This window comes from Pongo pygmaeus, chromosome 17 (assembly GCF_028885625.2).
Source record: "Pongo pygmaeus isolate AG05252 chromosome 17, NHGRI_mPonPyg2-v2.0_pri, whole genome shotgun sequence".
In the NCBI taxonomy this organism is placed as follows: Eukaryota; Metazoa; Chordata; class Mammalia; order Primates; family Hominidae; genus Pongo; species Pongo pygmaeus.
Window position 1 is genome coordinate 67,620,503 of NC_072390.2, and position 25,783 is coordinate 67,646,285.

A 25,783-nucleotide genomic window follows, 5' to 3' on the forward strand; every position below is an offset into this window, starting at 1 on the left:
CTGAGGGCTTAAAAGACCTTTCTGAGTCATGAATTTTGAAGTGATAAAGCCAAGACCTAAGGCTAGATATCCAGACACCCAATTCAATGTACTTCCCGCTAGAAGAACAGGATGTACTATAATTGGGTTGGCTACACCAAAAGATCTGTGGGGAGAAGGAGCTTATTTGAAAATAAAGACACCAGGCTGCTGGCATCTGAGATCTTTATCAATATCATCTATAGTAGAGTTATGTGCTCACCATTATTTTACAATTTATATTAATTCAAGCAAAGTTCCAGATGCTTTCTGAGTGAGTGGCCAAGGTGAAAGGAATGAATATATGACAGTGAGTGACACAAGACATCATTGGGCAAAATAACAGACTTCAAATGTAAGTTTTAGAAAAATTGAGCATGCAGGAATGAAGCAAATAAAACCAGGGAGAAACTGTAAGAAGCTGTTCTGCTTTCTCTTCACTGGAAAATGGGGTGTACAAAGATAGAAATAGTTCTGTCCATCAGAACCAGTATGAGTTAACCCCTTATGAGAATATGGATTACCCGCAATTTAGATGCCTGCCTTTTAAATGACAGAAGATTGGAATGATTTTACAAAGTACAACTAAAAGTGTTCCCATTACAGAAAAATGAAGGAAGCTAATGAAGTCGAGGTTGCTATCCTGAAAAAAAAATGAAGACTAAAACATAATTTAGATGGTATTTTTTAAGAAATGAAATGCTGTTTCAAACAAATAAAGGGCTCTTAAAGAAAATGTCCATCTCTTCTGCATTTTCACACAAGGTGTTTCAGGGGAAAATGGGATTAAACATCAGCAAGAAAATTCAGTTAGACTCTTAAAATGATTAAATATTGAAAACAAGATACCAAGGGACATTGTAGAATCTCTAGCCCCAAAGATTGTTCAAAATGAAATTGAAAGTAATTTGACTTGAATGATTTAAGTATACACCTGTCTGAGCAAATGGTGGAGCCAATGACCTCCTGAAACCTTGTCAAGGTCTTTGACTCAACATGTGAGTATTCCGTCAAATGCTATACTGCCAGCTTCGAAAACAATATACTTTAACTGATTATACTTGCTCCCTTCCCTCAAGATTCTTAAATGAGTTTCTATTACCCTTGGTTGATTATGTTCATTTACGTTTATGAAACAAATTCAACTGTAATATTTATTTAGATTTTCAAGCCCATGAGAAACATTTGGATGAAAATTAAGACCCTTCAGGGATTTGTGATTTTAGGTAGTAGCTTTATTGACTTGCTTCTGCCAGTGGGATTTACCTATTTTAAAACCCACCTGAGCTTTGTCCTAAATAACTTTGCCCATGCTGTTCAGAGTTGACTTTTATTCTTATAGAACACTGTATCAGATTGGATTTTTTAAAAATTTCAATGGATGCCATAATCAGAATGAAGAGATAGAAATAGTCTCCCCAAAAATCTTAGCTACCACACTAATAACTATTGCTACTTTAAAATATCTAGTTTTATTTGGAAAATATTAGTTTTTTCTGTCTAAATTTTCATGTACTGACTGATATGTGGTAATAAGCATGCCAGGATTTATATGAATTTGTAATTTCTCATAATATTAACTTTTGGAGCCAATTGCTTTCTTAATTATGGTTACCTCAACCGGGTACGTTTTTGCTTATTTAACATAATATCCTTGATTTTAGTTTTTATTTATTCTTGGACATTGTTCAAAGCCCTCAGCTTTTGTGAAAAGCTCTGTAAAGAAAAGACAGGGAATCTAAGCCTGAGATTTATTTGAATACATGAACATATTTCCCTGTGCTCTCTTGTTTCAGGTTTTCAAATTAAAGCTTTCACAGCACTGCACTTCCTCTCAGAACCTTCTGATGCCGTCACAATGCGGGGAGGAAATGTCCTCCTCGACTGCTCTGCGGAGTCTGACCGAGGAGTTCCAGTGATCAAGTGGAAGAAAGATGGCATCCATCTAGCCTTGGGAATGGATGAAAGGAAGCAGCAACTTTCAAATGGGTCTCTGCTGATACAAAACATACTTCATTCCAGACACCACAAGCCAGATGAGGGACTTTACCAATGTGAGGCATCTTTAGGAGATTCTGGCTCAATTATTAGTCGGACAGCAAAAGTTGCAGTAGCAGGTAGGTGGATTCTTCCTTCTCTTCCTCCTCCTCCTCCTTCTTCTCTTCTTCTTATTCTTTTTTGGGGATAAGAAAATAATTTTTTGTAGAAATAATGTACATTTTTAAAATCTTTTAAATTTTAAATTGACAAATAATTATATATTTTTATGAGGTACAATGTCATGTTTTGATGTATGTATACATCGTGGAGTGATTATATCAAGCTAATTAACATATCTGTCACCACATACTTATCTCTTTTCTGTGGTGAGAACATTTAAAATCTGCTTTTTAGCAATTTTGATATATACTATGCTGTGCAATAGATATTAAAAGCTTATTACTTCTCTCTAACTGAAACCTTGGGCCCTTTGACAAACATCTTTCCATTCCTTACCACGCCCCATCTTCCCAAGCCTCTGGTAACCATTCTGCTCTCTAGTTCTATGAGTTTGACTTTTTTTATAATAGATTCTACCTGTAAGTGAGATATCATGCAGTATTTTTCTTTCAGTGCCTGGCATGTTTCCCTTAGCATAATATCCTCTAGGTTCATCTATGTTATCACAAATAACAGGATTTACTCTTTTTAAAGGCTGAATAGTACTCCATTGTGTGTGTGTATATATATCATATATATATATGATGTGTATATATCATATATATATGATGTGTATATATCATATATATATGATGTATATATATCATATATATATGATGTATATATATCATATATATATGATGTATATATATCATATATATATATATGATGTATATATAATATTTTCTTTACCCATTCACCCATTCGTGATTGATTCCACATCTTGGCTGTTGTGAATAATGCTGCAATTAACATGGAGTATAGATATCTCTTATACACCCTCATTTCAATTCCTTTGGATATATACCCATAAGTGAGATTATTGTATCATATGGTAATTCTAATTTTAGTTTTTTGAGAAAGCTACATAACCATTTTTCATAATGGCTGTCTAATTTACATTTTCACCAACAATGCACATTTTTAAGAAAAAGGAAAGATGTAAAAAGATTCATGTTTATTCTCTCATGGTTTTGACTGACCTTTCTCCTTAAATTAGCTTAGAAAACAGTCATAGGACCTCAACTAGCTGCAAAATGTTATGAGATTTTTTTTTTAAACAAAACTGTTTCAAGTTGACTTACTGCTTATATCTAAGGGAGGACTTCTCATTAATAGAAAAATATTAGAAAATATAATTTGCTAATTTTACTTTACAGCTTCATTAAATGCTAAATGTTTGCAGAGTCCATTTTTTTGTTGTTGGGCCTTAAGAAGAGTAAATTTTATTTTAATTATAGTGGCATGGCCTACAACATATACATCTCAAGTAAGAAATAAAAATTCCTTCTAGTGCTTCCAAATTTCTTAATGCTTGGTAACATGTTGGCTTAACAGCTGAGTAATAAGATGAACAGTTTTTGTTTTCACCTGGATACACTGAAGTCATGTAGACCCTGAAAAAATGGTACTGACCATTCTGGAACCCATGATATTGCTATTTTTGCCCCACTCTTCTGGTTAGAAGGCAGCTCATAATTATTTCTGTTGGCCCCTGAAATGTTAGACCTGCAAAGTGAAGAATCAGTTTTTTTACTTGTTTCTATAATGATTTGACCAAAACCTGTTGTTGTATTTTTTAACTTTTATATTGACCATAAAGCAAGGCAAGCAGATCGAACTTGAAATAAATTTAAGTTATGAATGGGTAAGCAGATTTGAAGGGCTGCTTTCAACATAATCTTCGGTTCTCAGTAAAAACAAAATTGAATCATAGGCTGTTTAGTCATTTGTTATGGTTTTCTTTCCCAGGTCCTACTTAGTCTAGTCTCATCTTGGAAGACTGATCAGAATAACTCATTTTCATCAATAACAGGACAATTGGGCAGAATCACCACTCCCTCATGCGCTCTCCTAGTGAGGGTTTGAGAAAGTTGAAATCTGAAAGATGTGATTTTGTCAGGCAGTGCTATAAAGAATTACATCTCATAGATATGTGGTTAATTCCCATATGTAGCTTCAAACCACTCTTCTGTAGCTTCTTTTCTCCACTAAGAACTCTATAGACTGAATGTTATTTCTCTCTAAAATGTATATATTGAAATTCTAACCCCCAATGTGATAGCACTGGGAGGTGGAGCCTTTGAGAGATAATTAGATCATGGGGGTGGAGCCCTCATGAATGTGATTAGTGCCCTTACAAAAGGAACCACAGAACACCCCTGCTTCTTTCACCATGTGAGGATACAATGAGACGTCTATAATCTGCAATCCAGAAGAGGACCCTCATCAGAAACCAATCATGCTGGCACCCTGATCTCAGGTTTCCAGCCTCCAGAACTTTGAGAAATCAATGTCTGTTGTTTACAGGCTACCCAGTCCACAATACTTTGTGATAGCCACCCAAACTAATGAAGGCAGAGTTTTTCATAGTCAGTTAAGCCAGATTTTACCTAGAGGTAGACTGGCTAGCCATTCTGCTTTTCTTTGGACTGACCTGGTTTTTGCAGTTGAAAGTCCCATATCCTGGGAAGCCACCTGAGTGCCAGGTAAAACCAGGACAGTGGGTCACTCTACCTTGAAGTGTCCCTGGTCTGCTTTAGCAATGACAGACTGAGGTGCAGATGCAGAAAACCCCCCCTACTCAGGAGACAGGCCAGGTGACATCCTGATCATGAAAATCAAGGCTATAAAGTAACTGGAAACTTGAAGTGACGGGTGTCTGAAATTTTTGATTGATGAGCATAAAGTGTCGCCAGAACTGAATGTTAATGTTAATTATGATTGATTAGGAGAAATAGGTGGAATAAATGCTTCAGATTTGATAAAAGCAGCTTCTCAGAATGCTCCAAGTGAAATGGAAAGGGGACAATTTGACTTTCAGTCACTAGAGAATTTCTGGCCCCATAGATCCCACCCATCAGTTGTCCACAAGGCCAGAGGAAGTCTGCTGATTTGAATGAAGCAGGCTGATATTTTGATGCCTTATTACGAAAGGCAGCTGCCTATGCAGTGTTAATGATAATGGCCTGTTACATTGCAGTTTCAGTCTTCATGCAATCTACATTCACATTTCATGTACTGTCTTTCAGTAGTGAAATGAAGAACAATTCCTTCCCTGTGAGATATTAAAATACAGTGGCTTGGACTTTAGTATTCTGTACAAGGATAGGCACACGGATTTAGTCCCTGAGTTACAATCTCATATTAGGTTGTATCATTTCAAGGTAATAAGGCTGTTCACAGCATTTTAAACACTTACCATGCTGTTTGGCAACACAGAATACATCAATGTTATGTCTGCTGAGGTTAAGATTGCCAAACCACTAGAATTCACAAGGGGTATATATCTTCCCAGTAATAAAGACCATGGACCTGATTTAATCTCAGTTTTAAAGCATTAGCACTCAATAAACCAGTCACCACTAAATGGTAACAGTAGGCTTTGCTTGGGTAAAACAACAACAACAAAAAAATGTTTTGTACTCTCAGGTGCTGTATAGAGCCTATATTAAATAATGTCCCTCTTCCATTTTTGCTTTCTCAAAGTGTCTTTTGATAAAAAGAAGTGTAGCAAATGAAATCTGTCTTTAATCAGTCAGCACATTTTACGCAATGATCTTGCCATGCACCATTCATCCTATTTTCTAGGAGCTTCTCAAGTGCTCTTTAAGGCTTGAGCGCACACTTGGCTAGAGAAGGAAGGAAAGTAGGAAAGATAAATGAAGAACTATCATTCCATCCAACATTTTGTTAAAAGTTGCAAAGTAACAGGCTACTGACTATCAGTATTTCTAGTCATTTTGAGCTCTATTAGTAAAGAATATCTGGGCTAGTAAATCTCCATTTGAAAGCAACTTCATCATACTGGCTGACATTTGGGAATTTTATTTTTATCCAATTAGCTCTAATCTAAAATGCTACAGTGTTTCTGTGCCATGTATACTTCCATTTAGTCCTCTAGATTGAGAACAGCTGAAGAAGGGAAGCAGCCCTGAACTTATCTATGAAGCTTTCCTACCATCCCCTCCACTGTGTATCTAGCAAAGTATGTCATGTTAATAGTAGACATTTGCCTTACAAATGAAGACATGGGGCTTTATGCCATATAAAGAGAGCTTTCCGCTGTTGCCATCCTCCTCTCTACCTCTCCTTCTCTTCTTTGTCTCCCTTCTACTCCTCCTCCTTCTTCACTGGATTTCAGCAGATCAAACTCACCCATATATGTGCATATATAAACATACTCTTAACAAACTAAGTTGGAATAATTTGCTTTATATCTCAATAGCCTACAAATTAATTAACTATTGAAAATTTTGTGATTAGAAAATTGACTGTTTGGGAATATTCAAGTGCCACTTAAAAAGGAAAAAGCATGAGCATTTCTTCATTCCTTCCCTAACCCTTACCGTGAAAATGAACTTGCATCTGGCCAAGCACATCTTCCCCACTCTAACTGTTGCCAGCTATCTGAGCCTCTGGATTATTTTCTGTTCAGCAGACATAATAATAACCTACCTCCCAAGGCTGTGGTAATTTTCAAACAACATCTAGGATGTAAAGCTCTAGTGCAGAGTAGATTCCTAATCAATGACAGCCATAGTATAAATAGAACTAACAATGATTATTATTGTGTTATTTTAATAATTATTAGGAATGAACAACTTTCAATATTCCCATGTGATGATGCAAAATATTTTTTTTCAGGGCAATGAAAAATAGGCAACAAATCCTGAGACATACATATTATAATCTTGGATCAGATATCTGCCTTTGCAGTCTGTGAACACAAACTGGCAAGCCTGAATTGAGTTTTCAAAAAGTTAAATCTATGGAGATTTATTGGCAAGCAGTGCCCAAATCCCTTGGAATAAAAGATTCACTTTTGACCAGTGGATCTACTATTATGTTAATGCAATCAATATAGTTTGTACTGACCAGAGCAGGCGTTTGAGATTGAGTGACCTTGCAATCATTTCTGAAACACGTACAGGGCACTCCTCTCAGCCTTCTTAATGGCTTTTCAACTGAAAAAGATTCACTGAAGCTGGTTCATGGGAGTTCACTTGGTCTCGACTTGGAATTTAACACAACTGGTACCCTTCTGGGGATGAGGGATTAATTCTAATATGTAAGAAGACTAGATAACAACAGATTTCCTATGAATAAACATAAAAATCCCTCTTTTTTTTTGCTTTTTTATACAACCATGACCACCTGTCCACCCATCCCCACACCTACCCACCCACACAGCTCCTTGTCCACTGACTTGCCCTGCACACTTTAAGGAGCACAGGTGGAGCCTAAGTGGTATTCTGCTTGCATTTATACTTCTGGGGATGGCGTGGGACAGGCTCCTCCAAGGGTAAAGCAATGCTGACTGCTGGATACATTAAGTGTATAGTGTCCAGGTATATTTGTCTTTGTTAATTTTTGAGCATTTACATCTTAACATTAAAACCACTGACTTGCTTTTTATAGCAGTTTCTGCTTCAGAAAGTGAATCTGTATACATTACCTTGTAATGCTCAGAAACTGTGAGATAAGTATCCAAATTGACAGGTTAAGAACTTACTGGGAAAAGCTAAGAGTTCTATGGCCAGAGATTGGGACTTAGATAGTCTAAATCCAGATGCACACTTATTCCCTTATCACTTTGCTTCTCAATCTAAGGACCAGATTTCAGAACTCTGTAAACAATTTCTTATGTAATCAGTCATTTATTTTTAATCAATGAAACTCTCCACAATACAAATTAAGGAAAATAACAATAATGGTAATAATGATAATAATAATGAAAATCGATTTATCCACTTAGTCCCTTGAAAATGTCAACTCCTTGTGAGAAACACTATGATTTAGATGTTTTCTTCTAAGATGAGAAGATTTTGCTATCATAGCTATACATTCAATAGTGACACATGACAAATCTGTGTCAGAAAAACAGACAGCATATAATTTTTAAAATAAGGTCATAAATAATGATCTTTCTAGGAACACAATTTGGTAATCTTTTATCTTTCTAAGTGGTTTTACAATTCAGGCCAAGTTTGCATATTTTTTTTCTGCTCCTTAAAAATCAAGAAAATAAAAGGCCAACTAAATTGCATTTCTTGAGTTGTTATTTCATTCAGGGACATATTTTTTTCTTCCCTATTACAATAGATGTTCAAGATGCAAATTGTCACACTCTGCTTTTAAATAACACCAGCATTATAATTAAAATTCCCCTGTGTTTTAAAAAAATAATTAGTTACTTGAGGAGTTGTTTCAGTGAATTCTCTTCTAGAATGCCTCCCATTTAAATGAGTTATGAAATAATTAGTGAAAGCATATTATGGTGAGAGAAGCTAGAATGAAGCATTTTGTGAAATGATAACCTGACCTTTATGTCCTTACTTAAAAGAACCCGAAAAAAAAAAACCTTAACTGAAGAGAAGGAAGAATAAACCACATTGCCTCAGGTCACTCAAATGTTATATAAAGGAAACACCAAGAAAAATGTATATATTCCTTCTCTCTACAGGAGCAAATATAAGAATTTTGCCTGGAAGGTCAATTTCATCCTGTGCAGTAGTCTGGAAAATGTATCCCAAGGCCCTTGAATATGCTCAGAATTCTATTTGGGAAGGTTCGGTTACAGTGCAGAGCTTTCCATTTTACATTTATAGAGGTATTGTTTATTTTCAAATGATAAGCAGAAAATTAAATTGCTCTGACTCCATAATTCTTAATGACTTAATGATCTTCATTTAGCTAAATGTTCCTATTGTTTTGTAGTTAAAGCATGAGAGAAAGAAAAAATAAGAAATAAATGTGGTTTTATAAGTAACTGTTGTATAAGTCTTGTCATTTTTCTTTAATTTTATTGCTAAATCAAATTGAGATACAGCCATCACCAATATTTCCCCAATGCCTATTCCATCACACAGCCCCCACACCCTCAACTTAAATAATCGCATTTTAAAGAGTAGGGTTTTAGTTGCCTCCTTCCTAAATCAATTAACTCTGCAATAAAATTAAAATAGAAATATATTCCTGAAAAATATGCAGAGTGAAAAGACATCTTCTACATTATAAAATTTACAATAGAGAACTTGACAAGGCTTTTTATAGTAGAAACATCAACAAAATAACCTAAAAAAATTTTTCAACCTTTCATTTCCTTTTCTTTGTTATGAATTCTAATTCATGTGACAATGGAAATAGCTAATTATTCATTCTAAATTTAGTCAGTATCTTAAGAGCTCTGTTCTTTTATTCAACTCTTAAGCTATCTACAGTTTGATTTTTGCTGGTACTGTAATGAAAATGCAGGAGAAACATCTAACACAACTCAGTAATAGTAACCAAAAACTCTTTTGAATTTTAGAAAACCTTTTTGGAATATAAAAATTTAAGTTTCTTGAAAAAGTCAAGATAAAAAAGATTCAAATCATAGTAATGTGAGAGAAAATAATGTAATATCTGTTCCTTTACATCACAAGGAAAATATATTACACTGTTAATCTTGTTAATCTGTTTAACAAAACACAGATTAACAAGAAAAAAGTGTAACAAATTCATTTAAACAAAGTTATACACAAGTAACTTTCAGAAATGAAGACCCAAACCCCTAGGGAAAGCTTTATATTTTTATGCTAAGTCTTATAAGAGAAGTGGAGAATTGTGGAAAAACATGATTGGACAGAGAGCATAGACAAATGGAAATAAACTGGGGGAACTTGAGTAAGGTCTGATTGTTCAAATAATTGTCTATACCTCTGTATGGTATTCCTTTCTGTATTAGTCTGTTCTCACACTGCTATAAAGAACTGCCCAAGACTGGGTAGTTTATAAAGGAAAGAGATTTAATTGACTCACAGTTCTGCAGGGCTGGGGAAGCCTCAGGAAACTTGTAATCATGGTGGAAAGGGAAGCAAACATATCCTTCTTCACATGGCAGCAGGAAGGAAAAGAATGAGAGAAGTGCAGAGTGAAGGGAGGGAAAGCCACTCATGAAACCATCAGATCTCATGAGAACTCACTATCATTGAGAACAGCATTGGGGAACGACCCCCATGGCTCAGTCACCTCCCACGAGGTCCCTCCCACAACACGTGGGGATTACAATTTGGGTTACAATTCAAGATAAGATTTGGGTGGGGACACAGAACCAGACCATATCACTTTGCCTGGCTATGGGGCAGGACTCCTGTCACATGAGGGTTTCTTTTATGGACAGCTCTCACATAGAAAGGTGGGAGATAGAGAGTGACCTCCAAACCACCACATGTTGGCATAGCATGTCCTGCACCCCATCATTAAGTAGAATAATTGTAGCATTACATTAGATAGCACAGTTATACAATTCTGATGAAATAATGATGGATAATAACTTTATGAACCTATTTCTGGTACTGATTTTTCTCCTATTATATTTTTATGTGTATGGTAAAATATATTATTTAAACACAATAATTGTATACAAACACATTTGAATTAAGATATTAATATTAGATACAAAGCTTTTCTACAAAGTAAAGAGACATCAAAACCTAGAATGTGTCCTGGAAGCCAAGTAAATTAATTAGAGGAAATCATGGAAAATCTCAGTATATGGTACTTCAACCATCTTAAATGTGTACTGTCATAAGCAGTATATATAGATGAAAGTAACGAATGCAGTTAGTGAACAAAATTACTTATCTCCCTGTAAAAAGTTATTGTTAACAGTCTTTATATTTATAATCTATATCTGTATACTCTATAATAAGCAGTCTAATACATTGGTCATTGTATTAGTCCATTTTCACACTGCTGATAAAGACATACCAGAGACTGGGAAGATAAAGAGGTTTATTACAGTTCTACATGGCTGGGGAGGCCTCACAATCATGGCGGAAGGCAAGGAGGAGCAAGTCACATCTTACACAGATGGTGGCACGCAAAGAGAGAGCTTGTGCAGGGTAACTCCCCTTTTTAAAACCATCAGATCTTGTGAGAGTTATTCACTATCATGAGAACAGTGTGGGAAAGACCTGCCTCCATGATTCAATTACCTCCCACAGGGTCCCTCCCACAACATATGGTAATTCAAGATGAGATTTGGGTTGGGACACAGTCAAATCATATCAGTCATTACGCCTATCATTACTAAATTTGCCTATTATTTGGTAGAGGTAAGAGTTAGAATAAATCAGAAAGAGCCATTTGGATTCATGAAGGAGTGACACATTTTTGACCTAGCAAATCAGTTGTTTTGGACCTTGAATCATGAAGTTAACATAAAACAATAACAATAAAACAACAATGATAAATATTTTTGATAGAAATTCAATAATCAGAGTAGGTCCCAAATTTCCAAATTTATCTCTTCATTCTATGTTATACTGGGAATGAACAAACACACACACATGCACACACACACACACCTGTGACTCTTAGTGCTCTAGCCCAGAGTTCTTTGGAAGTTTCCTGTTAAAAGACTGAGCCTTTGCCTCAAAGGTCAAAGCACTTCCATTGAAAAGCCTTGTTTGAAAAACTCCCCCCGTAGTCTCAGCTACTCGAGAGGCTGAGGCAGGAGAATGGCGTGAACCCGGGAAGCGGAGCTTACAGTGAGCTGAGATAGCGCCACTGCAGTCCGGCCTGGGTGAAAGAGCGAGACTCTGTCTCAAAAAAAAAAAAAAAAAAAAGGAATAAAAGAAAAAGAAGAATTCCCGCAGCATCTGAGGAGCAGCTCTTAGGTACACAGAATTTATCAAAGGTTCTTAACTAGCGCTTATTGTGAAACGTAACTCAGGTATCTCTAATTGGGCCAGATGGAGCTATGGAGTTCTAATTTCTGGAGGGCAGTTAAGCCTCAAAGTTTGGTTTCTCAGAGTAGCATGTCTACCTTCAGAATCCCAATGAGCATGTGTCAGAGAAAAATTACATTTAAATAGTTTGATAGGCTGGGCATGGTGGCTCATGCCTATAATCCCAACATTTGGAAGGCTGAGATGGCAGGATTGCTTGAGCCCAGGAATTCAAGATCAGCATGGGCAACATAGTGAGACCCCTGTCTCTACAAAAAAATAAAAAATTACCTAGCTGTGGTGGTGCATGCCTGTAGTCCCAGCTACTTGGGAGGCTGAGGCAGAAGGATCACTTGAGCCAGGAGGTCAAGGCTGCTGTAAGCTGTGAGCGTGCCACTGCACTGCAGTCTGAGTGACAGAGTGAGACCTTATCTCAAAAAAAAAAAAAAACGACATTTTTTAAGCAAAAATCAAAAAAATATATTTGATAGGTCTCAGTATATCTGGGGCTGGGAGTAGTGGCTCATGCCTGTAATCCCAACACTTTGGGAGGCTGAAGCAAGAGGATCACTTAAAGACAGGAGTTTGAGACCAGTCTGAGCAACATAGCAAGGTCCCATCTCTACATAAGATTTAAAAATTAGCCAGGTATGGTAGTACATGCCTGCTACTACCTAGCTACTTAGTCCTAGCTACTTAGGAGGCTAGCTACCTAGCTACTGCAGTCCTAGCTACTTAGGAGGCTGAAGTGGGAGGTTGCTTGAGCCCAGGAGTTCGAGGCTGCAACGATCTATGATTGCACCACTGCACTCCAGCCTGGGCAACAGAGTGAGATGACAACTTAAAAAAAAAAGATGGTTATATATGTGGGATATAGTTTGTGTGACAGGATCTGTATTCTATCACATCTGCATATTTCCCATGATGATCTGTAAAGGAATGAATTTACACTATTTATATCCTAACTTAGGTTACCCAGAGATATTTAGACATAAATATTTAGACTCATTCACACACCTTTCCATTTAGATGGCTCTTCCTAGATAAGCCTCTGTGTCTTCAATCTACTGATGAACACCACGGTCATAAAATCTGCTTGTGGATTTATAACCCTTGTTCTTTTTATACACATTTTTAAAATCTGCTTTAAAAGAATCAGTTTCATTGTAACCCTGAGGCTTTACCACCCTTAAAACAGGCTGCTCATCAGGTTCATTTACTAAGATTTTACCTGGAATACTTCACCAACTAGAAACCTATTTAAGAAAGTGTGTTAAAGATTAATAAAACCTATATAGCTACAACATTAAATTTCAGCGCTGGTTGGTTTTATTGGATTGGATTTTTGTGGTACCTTTTGCAAAGGAATTCATCTCCAAAGGCTGAAACATGACATAAAAAATAATTAGTATTTCTCTGATGCAGAAGGCACAGGTTCCAGGAGCATCCTTTGGATCCCACAGTGCATTGGGCACTCCATGAGCCAAACTTGTGGCTATTTTTCTAAAGTTCTTTCCAGTTATCTCCCAGCCCAGGAGTGGCCAGATTTGGAATATGTAATTGCAGATAAAATAAATGTTCTCTTCCACCTCAGTATACACATTGTGAATATCTGGGATTTGTTTATTTGCTTTTATTGGGAAATAGTTTATATACCATAACATTTACCCTTAAAAGTATATAATCCAGTCACTACTAGAATATGCATAAAATTGTGCAACCATCACCACTATCTAATTCCATAACATTTTCATCACTCCTATCTCCCCTTCTCCTCCTGCTCTGGAAAACACTTACCTACTTTCTGTCTTTGCTATTTAACATAAATGAGATTATCTGATTATCCTGTGGCTTGTTTTTCCGCTTAATGATATATCTTGGGCATCTTTCTATATTTGTTCTTGCAGATCAGTCTCATGCTTTTTAATTCCTGCACAATATTTCATGGTTTATGATTCATATATTGAAAGCTATTCTATTTGTTTCTGAATTTTTGCTTTTGCTAATAATTCATTAATGAATATTCTTGTATTTAGTAAATGCTCTTCTGTACATACCTTTGACAAGTCTTCTTCTTACCTAGTGATGCAATCACTTAATCAAAGGGTATGAACATTTTGATAGAAACTGGTATATTCAAGAGCATTTTATAAGCCTGGACCTAAACATTGTAAGCTAGGATTCGTTTTACTGCTATTGACTGAGCAAATAGAGCTGACTTCTTAACTTGTAAATATCATTGAAGCCTACTGCCTACTCTGAGAAGAGTAGTGATGAGTTGACACTGTTAATGAACAGCCATAGGCATTTGTCAGAGAGAATCTTATACATGGAAACCTAGAGGAATGCATCTCATCCATGTCCTGGGTTTCTGACTATGGTTTGGATATTCGTCCCCTCCAAACCTCGTGTTGAAATTTGATCCACAAGGTGGGGCCTAATGGGAGGTGTTTGTATTATGACAGTGGATTTCTCAGAATGGCTCAGTGCCATCCTTACAGTGATAAATGAGCTCTTGCTTTATTAGTTCCCAGGAGAGCTGGTTGTTAAAAAGAGCCTGGTGTCTCCTCCCTCTCCCTCTTGTTTCCTCTCTTATCATGTGATGTCTGTACATGCTGGCTTCCCTTCACCTTCTGCCACAAATGGAAGCAGCTTGAGGCCCTTATCAGAAGTAGATGTTGGCACCATGTTTCTTGCACAGCTTTCAAAACCGGAAGCCAAATGAACGTTTTTTCTTTATAAGTTATCCAACCTCAGACATTCCTTTATAGTAATACACATAGTCTAAGACAATTTTCCATGTACTGATTTGTGTCTCTTCTGCTGTCTGTAAAAAGAAGTTTCTAGTAGATATCACTCCATGAACTATCTTGGGATTCCTCTTAGGTCCAAAATAACAATTTTTCAGGCTCTGTATATAATGTCAGACCCCATAGAGTCACATCAGCATACCATAGAAGAATGAGAACTCTTTCTGGTGGCCTAAATGTCTTTTAGCATCTGAGTCCTGCCTATACCTCTAGCCTCATTTTTTTTTTGAGACAGATTATTGCTCATGTTGCCCAGGCTGGAGTGCAGTGATGTGATCTTGGCTCACTGCAACCTCTGCCTCCCAGGTTCAAGCCAAGCGATTCTCCTGCCTCAGCCACCTGAGTATCTGGGATTACAGGCATGTGCTAGCACACCTGGCTAATTTTTTTTTTTCTTTTTTTTTGTATTTTTAGTAGAGACAGGGTCACCATGTTGGCCAGGCTGGTTTTGAACTCCTGACCTCAAGTGATCCTCCTGCCTTGGCCTCCCAAAGTGCTAGGATTACAGGCATAAGCCACCACACCCAGACTCTAGCCTCATTTGTAACCAAATCCATACTCATCTCTTCATGTTTTACAGCAATTTGATAAATGTGCATTCTGGTGCCATGGCTTTGCACCCTTTATTCTATATGCCTTATTCTCTCATACATCAGGCTAGCTCTTGCCTTTTTTTCCTCAGACTCAGTTCTTGCAACCCACCTTCAGGAACCTTTAACTGGCCCCCTAGACTAGGAGAGGCTCCATCTTCTTTGTGCTCATCATAATCTATCCTTCCCTCTGTCATTGCATGGAACATATTACACTGTATCCTTACAAGGCTCCTAGACAAACACGACTCCTCCCCTGGCCAAAGATCTCATAAAGACACACACCATGTTACATTTGTCTTAACTTCCCTAGGCAGTGAGACTCCACAGAACCTTGTTAGTTGTGTGGGGTAACACGGTGGTTAGGGGCACAGGCTTCAGAGCTAGTCAGCCTCAGAATCTATCTCTTGGCCATTCACTAGTTCTGCAAACTTGGGACAACCGTGGAAATGTTCTGGGCCTAGTTTTTTCATGTATTAACGGCTATGAGATAGTGTCTATCTTCTATGGTTATTGTGAAGATTACCAAATAATGCTGAACAAAGGACCTAAAACATAGTGAAGCAGGATGTTTCCCTGACCCCTTCACGGGACTCGCAACAGGGGTTCTTCTTTACTCAGCCCACTGCTCTCAACTCCTTGTGGAGGGAGCGCACAAGTGAAGAAGTCAGGAACTGGAGTGCACAAGTGCTGGAACCAGCCGGCCATTTTGGTGCCGGCAGGATCAAACTCCAATCACTCAGACCTGCTGCACACCCTTCACAGGAGGGAGTGCACAAGTGAGCAGGTACAGGAGCCAGAGCAAGTACTTTTGGGTGCCAGCAGGAGCAAACTCTATGCAGGCCCCATGGCAGCATCCAGGTGGGGTGCCTGCAATTGCCGAAGGCCCAGAGGGTGTGTTACAGTGCTTTTAGCTCTGCCATCTGCAGACAGCTTAAGTGTTAACAGCTCAGTGGGCCCATGGCTACCCTCTGCCAACAAAGGCAAAGAGCCAGTGTGACAGCCTTCTGTATCTGCACTCATGGCTCCCAAGCTCTTGTCCAGCATCCAGGAAATATAAGGTTGCATGAATGAATTGAAGGATGGTAAATGTGGGGGATTTTATTGCCGAGGAAAGTGGCTCTCAGTGGGAAGAGAAGCTGAAAAGAGTACAGTGTGGGGGAAGGGTAGGTAATCTTCCCTTGAAGTCTGGCCATCTCTGGCTGAACTCTTTTTTGAAGTTATGCCATCAAGCTGTTCCTCTGAAGTCAAGCCACTTCTCTCCAATCATCCGGCTGCTTCTCCCCTCTGCTGGCTGAGTCTGGGGTCTTTATAGGCACATGATGAGACGCGGTGGGGCCATGGGTGGTTTAGGAAAAGGCAACATTTGAGCAGGAAAACAGAGATATAAGTTCTCATTTTAGGTGGTGATTTCAGGCTTTTTAGCTTGAGGGTGAGATTTTGTCAGGGACCCACCCTTTTCTGCCTAGAATTTCTCTGTTCCCTGTCCCCATCAATGGTAAAAGCTCAATAAGTGAGGCTTTATGAAAAACAGAAAATCAGGGGAATATTAAAGATTCCCTAGGTACCTTGCAGCAAATAGGAAGAGAGAATCCCCATGGAGAAGCCTTTTTCTATGTGGGGACACATACCCTGTGTCTTTGCTGCTCTATGAGTATTGGCCTGTTTCCCATGCAGAGGTTTGTTCTTCCCCATCTAGGTGGGCCCTATGCAAACATAAGAGATTATATTTGTCTTTTTAAAGTTCTTAGCACCAATATTGTAGGATCGATACTTCTGCCTGAAGTAAATAGGATCAATAAAATATGACTGTGCTAGAAAGTAGTTGGATAATACTCAGTGTTCATGATTTTATTATTTGATGATATTGAAACACATCTCTTTAACCTCACTTAGCAAAAGTCAGAAGTAAAGTTTGTCATGGCTTTGAAGAACTTTCTGTGGGTCGGCAAACCTTGGAACAATTTCACTACATTCTAGGAAGGCATGTAAACTGCCTATTGGGCAGCTACCCCGGGCAGCCTTTAACATATCACAAAAGTAAATGGTCATTACAGACATAAAAATAATGGGGTTAAGAGACTCGTGCTTATGATGACTTGAATTAACAACTATGTTTTCACACAAATCTTCATTATTTATAACTGGCTTAGAAAATTATCCCTCATTTGATGCTTGTTGGTTTCTTGTGTTCAAAAACTGCAAGCAGTTACTCTATTTTGCACGAAGGTCTAAATTTGTTTCTTCCAACACTAAGCCATTTTTCCCGTCTTATTTTTCCCTTGAATTTGTGTAAATACCTGTAGTACAAATGTTTCACTTTAAAAAAGGGCTTTTTAAAAGCCGTTTTTCTAGGAAATATTTTAATAATCAGCATTATTTATGTTGCCTGTGTAGCTATGTAAATAATTTCAGCCTTTCCTCCACAACAACTCTTATAACTTATCATGCCTTCAGAAAATGTGAAAAAGATTACCAGATAATGCCTCCCCAGTAAGCATGTTAGCACTTCAGAAAGAAAATGTGAGTGCTGAATTGAGAATGTGTGTTAGGCACAATGACAATAACAAGGAGGATTACAAATGAAATAGCGCTACAAATGGCACTACAGTTTGGAGGAGGAAAGCAATTTGGTGAAGTGAAAGATGTTAAATGTTTTAATTTTCTTCTATGCCAGTAAAATCTTGTAAAACAAGGTGACATATTAAATTTTCTATACTACAGTCGCTCCAAGAGCCTGTCAACATTTTCATTGTAAACTGTATTTTCAGAGCTTTATAACTCAGCTTTAAGAATTCACTCTGGCTTGACATTTAGAGTGTAAGGTCTTACCTGGGGAACATGTGTTTCACATGTTTTAAAAATTGCAAGTTTATCCATTTCTCAGTTTATAATGAGTAACCTTTTCACACTTTTTCACTTGTCTGCTGTGCCTCAGAAATTGGAGGGAGAAGGCTTACTTATGGTAAATCGCCAACGGGGGCAGAATCTACAGATGGGGTCACACAGGTCAGGGCTGCTGATTTTCATTACTGAAATTCACAAAGAGTTTCTGTAGAAAGCAAAGAGCTCTGCTATGCTGCCCTCAACATTTCAGACTAGACTTTGTGCTATCCGAGGGGTATACTTTACCACGACAAGACCCTGACTGATTGCAGAATTCTTAGTCCCCAGTCTGTTTATTTCAACATTTGTATTATGTTGTGGCTGGCATAAGACCTTTTTCTAAAGCTTTACAACATTCACCCTAATCTTGCTTGTTTGTTTTTAAGTTTTCTTTGCATGTGTTTGTGTGCGTGTGTGTGTGCATGTGGTTTATTTTCCACCTTTCTGTCATTATTTAGCATAGGGAGGTTTTCAGTCAATATTATTCAGTAATATAGCTACCCTCTTTATACCTTGAAATACCCAGTTAAATCTCCTGAATAATTAGTTTTTAGGAAGTTAGAATTAGAAAAGAGTGAGGGAGAAATAAACAAGGAAGCAACAGAAGAGAAAAATATCTGTGGCCATTTGATATCAGATCTTAAAATGTCTTGAGGACTGAGTAACTACTATGGCTTCCCAAAAGGATCACATGTGGGTTGTCTAGGAAGAAAATGGAATTCCCTCAATAAAAGACATGGTAGCAAGTCTTCAGTTCTAGCTTATTTCAGGAGAATCCTAGAAAATCAACACTTCCTGATATGTATTGAGAATTATTTCACTCCCACCTAATTGCATTGTATTTTTCCATGGCTGACAAATTATCTTCCAAAGTGGATGTACCATTTTGCATTTCCACTAGCAATTAATGACAGTTTGTTTCTCCACATAATTTTCATCATTTGATGTCAGTGTTCTGGCTTTTGGTCATTGTAATTAGACGCATAGTGGTATTTCACTGTTATTTTAATTTATCACTTCCTAATGACATATGATACAGAATATCTTTTCATATACTTATTTGCCACCTGTGTGCCTTCTTTGGTCAGATATCTGTGCAGGTCTTTTACCTGTTTTAAAATTGAATTATTCATTTTTTTCTGAGTGTTAAAAATTTTTGTATATTTTGTTTGACAGTCCTTTATCAGATACATCTTCTGTAAATATTTTCTCCTGTTCTGGAGCTTGTGTCTTCATTCTCTTGATGGCATCCTTCATGGAGCAGAAGTTTTTAATTTTAATGCAATTCAGTCTGTCAATTATTTCTTTCAAGGATCATGCTTTTACACATTGTTGTATCTCAAAAGTTGTCTAAAAGCCATCTCTATACCCAAGACCATTTAGACTTTCTTCTATGTTTTCTTCTAGGAGTTTTATAGTTTCATATTTTACATTTACATCTGTGATTCATTTTGAGTTAAGTTTGTGAAGTATGTAAGGTCTGTGTCTAGATTCTTTATTTTTCTTTTGCATGATGATGTCCAGTTGTTTCAGCATCATTTGTTGAAAAAAACTGTCTTTCACCATAATACTGTCTTTGTTCCTTTATCAAAAACCAGTTGGCTATATTTTCAAAACATTTTTAGTGTGTTTATTTCTTTCCATGTCTATTAACACCATCCAAACAGAAACTGCCATCATCTCTTGCCTGCTTCTCCTAAAACAGTCTATTAATTAGTTGACAATATATTTCATACACAGAGGAGAGTTGTCTTTTAAACCATTTGAAGTTGGTGAATGATTTTCCACTGCTTTTAGGATCAAATATAAACCTTTAGTGAAATGCAAAGCCCTGTGTAATCTAGCTTCCTCCTGCCATCCCTTCTCTTTCTTTTCCTCTCCTTCCTCCCCAGCCAACTTCTTTTCTGCCAGTTTCTTCATAATGCTCCAGCCATTTTTTTTTTCACTTCCTTGAGCATGTCTCACTTCCTCCCACATCAAGTCTTGGACTATGGAGTAATTTCGTGGAGATCCTAAATGCAGCTGACTTTGGTTTAGCTCATTGCTCTGTTCATTCTTTAGAGCTGTTTTGCTGTTTCTTTCTCTGAGCTATCTGTTGAGTGTTTAGGTATCACTGCTAACTACTACCACATACCATGCCCTCAATGTCCTTCATAATAATTGCCAATTATAATTTCATTATTATTTGTTTAGCACATGCCTTCCTCACTGGAGTGAAGGCTTCCTGAGAGCAGTTGGAATCGTATCTGTCATCTTTGCTGTTGTATTCACAGTGGGCACAGTATTACAGTGTCTGAATGTCCTACCAGAGTCATGGGCAGTGACTGAACTGGAATCATCAGAACTGCAGAGCCAAGGAGCTGAGGATTAATCTCGTGATTACTGGAGCCCAGGTCTTCTCTATTCATCTAGGAGTGAAGTAATCCAATGAAAAGTCAAAAGACTTTAGTTATCAGTGTACAGGGACAACCTAGAGAGCAAGGACTTGGTGAGTCATGGAATCTTGGATTTAGAAAAGATAAAAGTCTGCATGTAGAAGTCAGGACTTTTAATAGTGATCTCACATTCAGAGCATTACATGATTCAGGGTTCATCTTCCTTCCTCATCCTTCAAGGCACATGGTCCAGAGATCATTTCATTTTCTATACGTGGTTCTTCACATGCTGAGGAAGATGGGACAATGTTCTTGGCCTCTCCTTCCCATTGGGCCTCCACAGGGGAAAATTAGTGGTGTTCATTTTTTCCATTTTAAAGAAATAATATGCTTTTCTTTTCAGAAAGCACTTTTCAAATGCTCTGAAGTTTACATTCATGCCTCACTGGGCCTGATTTACTCAGTGTCATCTGAGCAAAGAGGAGCCCTGGGGTGGCCCAGCATTAGAGCTGGTGCTTGAGCCCAGATGCATGCACAGAATGGTACATGAAGCAGGCAGAAGGTGGAGACCATATATTTCTTTTAATGCAGTAAAGAAAAATTTTTCACATAGAATGAATATTTAAATAAATGAGTAATGTAATTATTTTTCAATTCCATTCAATTAAAAAATATTTATTCAAATTAAAAGGGAATATGCCTGAGCCCCTTATTAGCTGACATTGGTGATTTCTCTAGCGCTTTCTCCCTTAGAGAGCCACTAGCCTTCTTCTCCTTCCAGAGGCTGGGGATGCTCTCACTTTTCTTTCCTATACTCTATGGAGGGACAGACAGATAAGCAGGAAACTTCCTCTACATAGAAACACTAGTGAGTCAATTTCCGAACCCAAAGACATTTTGGTGCATTCACTCACTAATATAAGATGGAGACATTGTTATCAGAGAGGTCTCTAACAAAGTTTTCTCTGTGCTATTTTATCTATGTGAGGGAGGTGGGAATTTCTTCAATATCAAAAACCTCCTTTAATATTGAACAGTTTTTTGCACTTGATCTTAGCCAAAAGGCCAAGTAGCACTGAAATGTTTTTTGTTTGCCCCCTCCACACACCTTCTGTCTCTAGTCACCTCTCATGTTTTAATCAACTCCTAAGTTCAGTGCTTCTCAAATTTGGTTCGTAACAGAATCTTCTGTAGAAACTTGTAAAAAAAAGAAAAAAGAAAAGAAAAAAGAAAGAACAAGGCCCAGGTGTTCTACCTCAGTGAGGCTGTGTGCTTTATTAGCTCCCCAGGTGATTCTAATATATACCAAAGTTTAATATGTCTATGGTTTCATGTTTACACAAGATAACACTATGCTTTGTTACTCCATAATAACCTCTTTTTTTCATAATGTGGTTGTTTACTCAATGATACATTCTTTTTACTTACTAGAGTTGAATCATTTTTGATTCTTGGAAGCTATTAACTATCAGATTCTCTTTATTAGAAGTTATTGTCATGACAAACACTCAGGTAAATGGTGATTTTGTCAATTTATGCTGAATAGCTCTTGGTTTAGGAACTTCATGTTAACTGTTATTCTTTTAAGACTACTCCATTGTACCATGATTAAAAACAGACAGTAAACCATGGATATCAAGAGAATAATAGCAAGAGGTTTGTAAGTGTGTATTGTGGGGCACCAGCAATTTATTTTTCAGAAAGCCTTATTAAATGCATCTCTACGGATTGCCATGGTTTATGGCAGAAGTGATGTGATGATTTGTATTAGAGTTTTAATAAGTTTAGCGTTCAAAAATTTATTCTGCTTTCAGTTCCTTCCCTCTGGCTGACAGTTAATGTCCAAGGTATTAATCAGAGAAACTACCATGGGATGTCTAATAATACTGTGCAACAAAGGGAAAAGCACATCTCTAGGATCAATTTCAGAGCTGGCTGTATTTTCTCCTTAAAGAAATAATAACTCAAATGAGACAAGGTCCTGCCTTCAAGGAGATTTCAGTCCAGAAAAGGATGTGATCCATCACAGAGCTTTTGTTTTTTATTATATTGGGTGGTGTTTTTTCTTTCTTTATTTCTTTCTTTCATGGTAAGGACTCAATGGAAACTGAAATTCCCCAAGGAGTGTTTTAGCATCTTATCTAGTTTCTTGCCTCTAAAGTTGAAGTTACAGTAGCACAGTACACATGTTTCTCCTTCTTGCTTATCCTGGAGATTTCCTGCTTAAATACATATCGAAATGGTTGCAAATATTTTCATTGCCAAGAAAATAAACTGCGAATTGGTTGGTTGTTTGGCATTCAGAGTGCTATGGGCATAGATCCTTGACGGCAGATTGACTGTATAGCTATAGCTATTATATGATGACTCTTCAATCCCTTTATGACTTTTATGAGAGAACCCCACCACATCCTCTAGAGACTGCTATAATGATTAACAGCAACTGCAAATAACTTTGCAGAAGGAAATTATACTTTGAGTGGAAGAGCCTAGATTTAAGGTAATTAGATTCCTGAAAACTATAGCCTATGTGTTAAAATTTATTCTTTCAGTTGGTTAGATATCAAACTAAGATTCTGGCCTTTGAACTCTTAATGGTGAAGATTTTTATCTCACGTGACGAACACATTACAGCAATTTTGTGATCTGAACATCGAGTAAGTTAGTAGCCACAATGAAGAGGTCAGCCTTATATTTTATATCCTTAACTATGAGTTCTATTTCAAGTTGATGTATTCACCAAATCTTTATTAGTTTCCCCAACAATACTGTGGGCATTGATATAAAAAGTTTATAAGAATTGAAAAATTAACCCCCCCAAATATATATCTCTATATCTCTATATATCTATATCTCTCTCTCTATCTATCTATATAGATATATAGATAGATAGATAGATTGATAGATAGATAGAGAGAGAGAGAGAGAGATGGAGTCTCGCTCTGTCTCCCAGGCTGGAGTACAGTGGTGCAATCTTAGCTCACTGCAACCTCTGCCTCCTGGGTTCGAGCAATTCTCCTGCGTCAGCCTCCTGAGTAGCTAGGATTACAGGCACTTGCCACCACACCTGGCTAATTTGTTTGTATTTTTAGTAGAGGCAGGGTTTCGCCATGATGGCCAGGCTGGTCTCAAACCCCTGACCTCAGGTGATCTGCCCGCCTCGGCCTCCCAAAGTGCTGGGATTACAGGCTTACAGACATAAGCCACCGTGCCCAGCCCATATATATACACACACACATATATATATTCTAAAGGTGGGAGTATATATACAAAAGACAACAACAATTTGTAGGAAAGATAAGTCAGATACAGGGGGAAGATAGATGAATCAAGGCTGTTGAAGCTGCAGCCAACCAAATTTCCCCAATAATAATTTCCACAGGTGGTTGTTAAATTTACCAGTTTGTAATTACCAAATTGCTGTGGGGCCTGGGAAACCACTCTGTAACAGGGGCCCCAGATGCTTGTGATATTCAGAATGATTAGGTAAACGGTGGCCTGGAGCCACAGCTGTCAGAAAGTGTGGTCCCTGATCAGCTGCATCAGCATCATCTGGGAACTTGTTAAAAATGAAAATTGTTTAGCTTTATTCCAGATCTGCTGAATCAAAGGTGATGTTAGTGGAGCCCAAGCAATCCATGGTTTAACAAGCCCGTCAGGTGATTCTGACGCACACTCAAGTATAAAAACCACTGGTTTAGACCAGGCCCAGTTTGATTGCAATTGATCTGTCTGGCCGAATCTTGCAGATGCTTCAGTACCAAGAAAAACCCCAAGGTAGGAGTGAGGGAGAAAGGGCAGAATGAGGAAGTGGGGATATTAATGAGATATCTAATTCTATGTCTATAGCTATATCTTCTTCCCTACTTACTTTGTGCAGAATACTCAACAAGTAGCCATTAGTCCCAAGGTAAAAGAAGCAGCATTTTCTTAAAAAACATGAGTAGACTGGAGAGGTCAGAGCAGCAAAGAACTCTGCATTCTGTTGAAATGGCAAATGTTCCCTTGTTCCCCTTGCAGAGTGTGTGATGGGGGTATGGCTTGCTTCTTCAGTGCCCCGCTGCTCACACCTCTAGGGGAGCATACAGTCGGGTCCTGGTTACTGCCTGTTTTCTCCAGCCACACTCAATGGCTGCTGGACTAGCCTTGCCTGCTGGGAAAGGTTAAGGAGAGGTGCCCTGAACCATGAGTGTCTGCGGCTGTTGGGGTGAAGGCATATATGACACCTCTAGGAATAGTTGGTCTGATTTGTACCATCGGCAGCTGAGCCAAATCCTCACTTTTCTTAGTAACATTGCTGTAGCCTGTACCAAAACTCTTAACATTGTAAAGAAAGTGATAAGAGCCATTTCAAACCATGTGAGAGAAAAGAGAGAAAGTCTGGGGGTTTTGACCAGCCCTGTTAGAGCGGAATTTTTTAAAACCCAGTGAAGGGAAACAGAGCCTCTTACCAGCAGGAAAAGGTGGCAGGGTTCTGGAGGAAAGGTAGACCTGACAGTATCCCTTCGTCCACAATCACCTTCCAGGATCCTGGATGAGGCCCCATTTGAAATGGGAAAAGTTTGCCTGTCCCCCTCGCAGGGTGTGTGACATGGGGAGTGGCTCGCTTCTTCACTGCCCCACTGCTCAAACCTCTGGGGAGCATAAACAGATGGGCAGGCTATGGGACTCCAACCCCATGGCAGTGTTTAGGGGTGAATGTTTACAGCTCCTGAAGCCCCAGTGGGCGTATGATACAGGGTGCTCTCTTAGTTTGCTGTCTATAGGCGGTTTGTGTTAACCAGCTCAAGTAGACCCTCTACCTTGTTGCAAGGACAGGTCTTTCTATATCCCGGGTTCTTGCCTTGGTGTACTGGAATAATCAGATCACATGTGAGCTTGGAGAATGAGTGCAAAGTTTTACTGAGTGGAAGTAGCTCTCAGCCAATGGGGGAGCCAGAAGGGAGATGGTTTTCCCCCAGAGTTGGGCTGCTGGGTGGCCCCAGCTCTCCTCCAACTGCTGGGTCAAACTCTGCCTCATCCTGCCGGTAAATGGCCTGCAGGCCTGCCAGTATTAGTTGGTGTGTTCTTTTGCCGGAGTGCTCCCTCATGCCTTCTTGCCATCCAGCCACTTGTGTCTTCTTTGGCTGACGTGCTCCTCTTGATGTCTGGCCGCCTGTGTGTCTGCTCACTAGGTTCTCAGGTTTTTA

At 38.2% G+C, this 25,783-nt stretch overlaps 1 protein-coding gene across 5 annotated transcripts in view; it reads left to right on the forward strand.

Annotated features, from left to right (window-relative positions):
- Positions 1-25,783, forward strand: part of DCC (DCC netrin 1 receptor) — a 1,213,980-nt gene that overhangs the window by 417,156 nt on the left and 771,041 nt on the right. For all 5 annotated transcript variants that reach the window (XM_063653694.1, XM_054461350.2, XM_063653695.1 and 2 more), the window contains exon 2: positions 1,815-2,135. In XM_063653694.1, the coding sequence (XP_063509764.1) occupies positions 1,815-2,135 (321 nt within the window). The remainder of the gene's footprint in view (positions 1-1,814; positions 2,136-25,783) is intronic.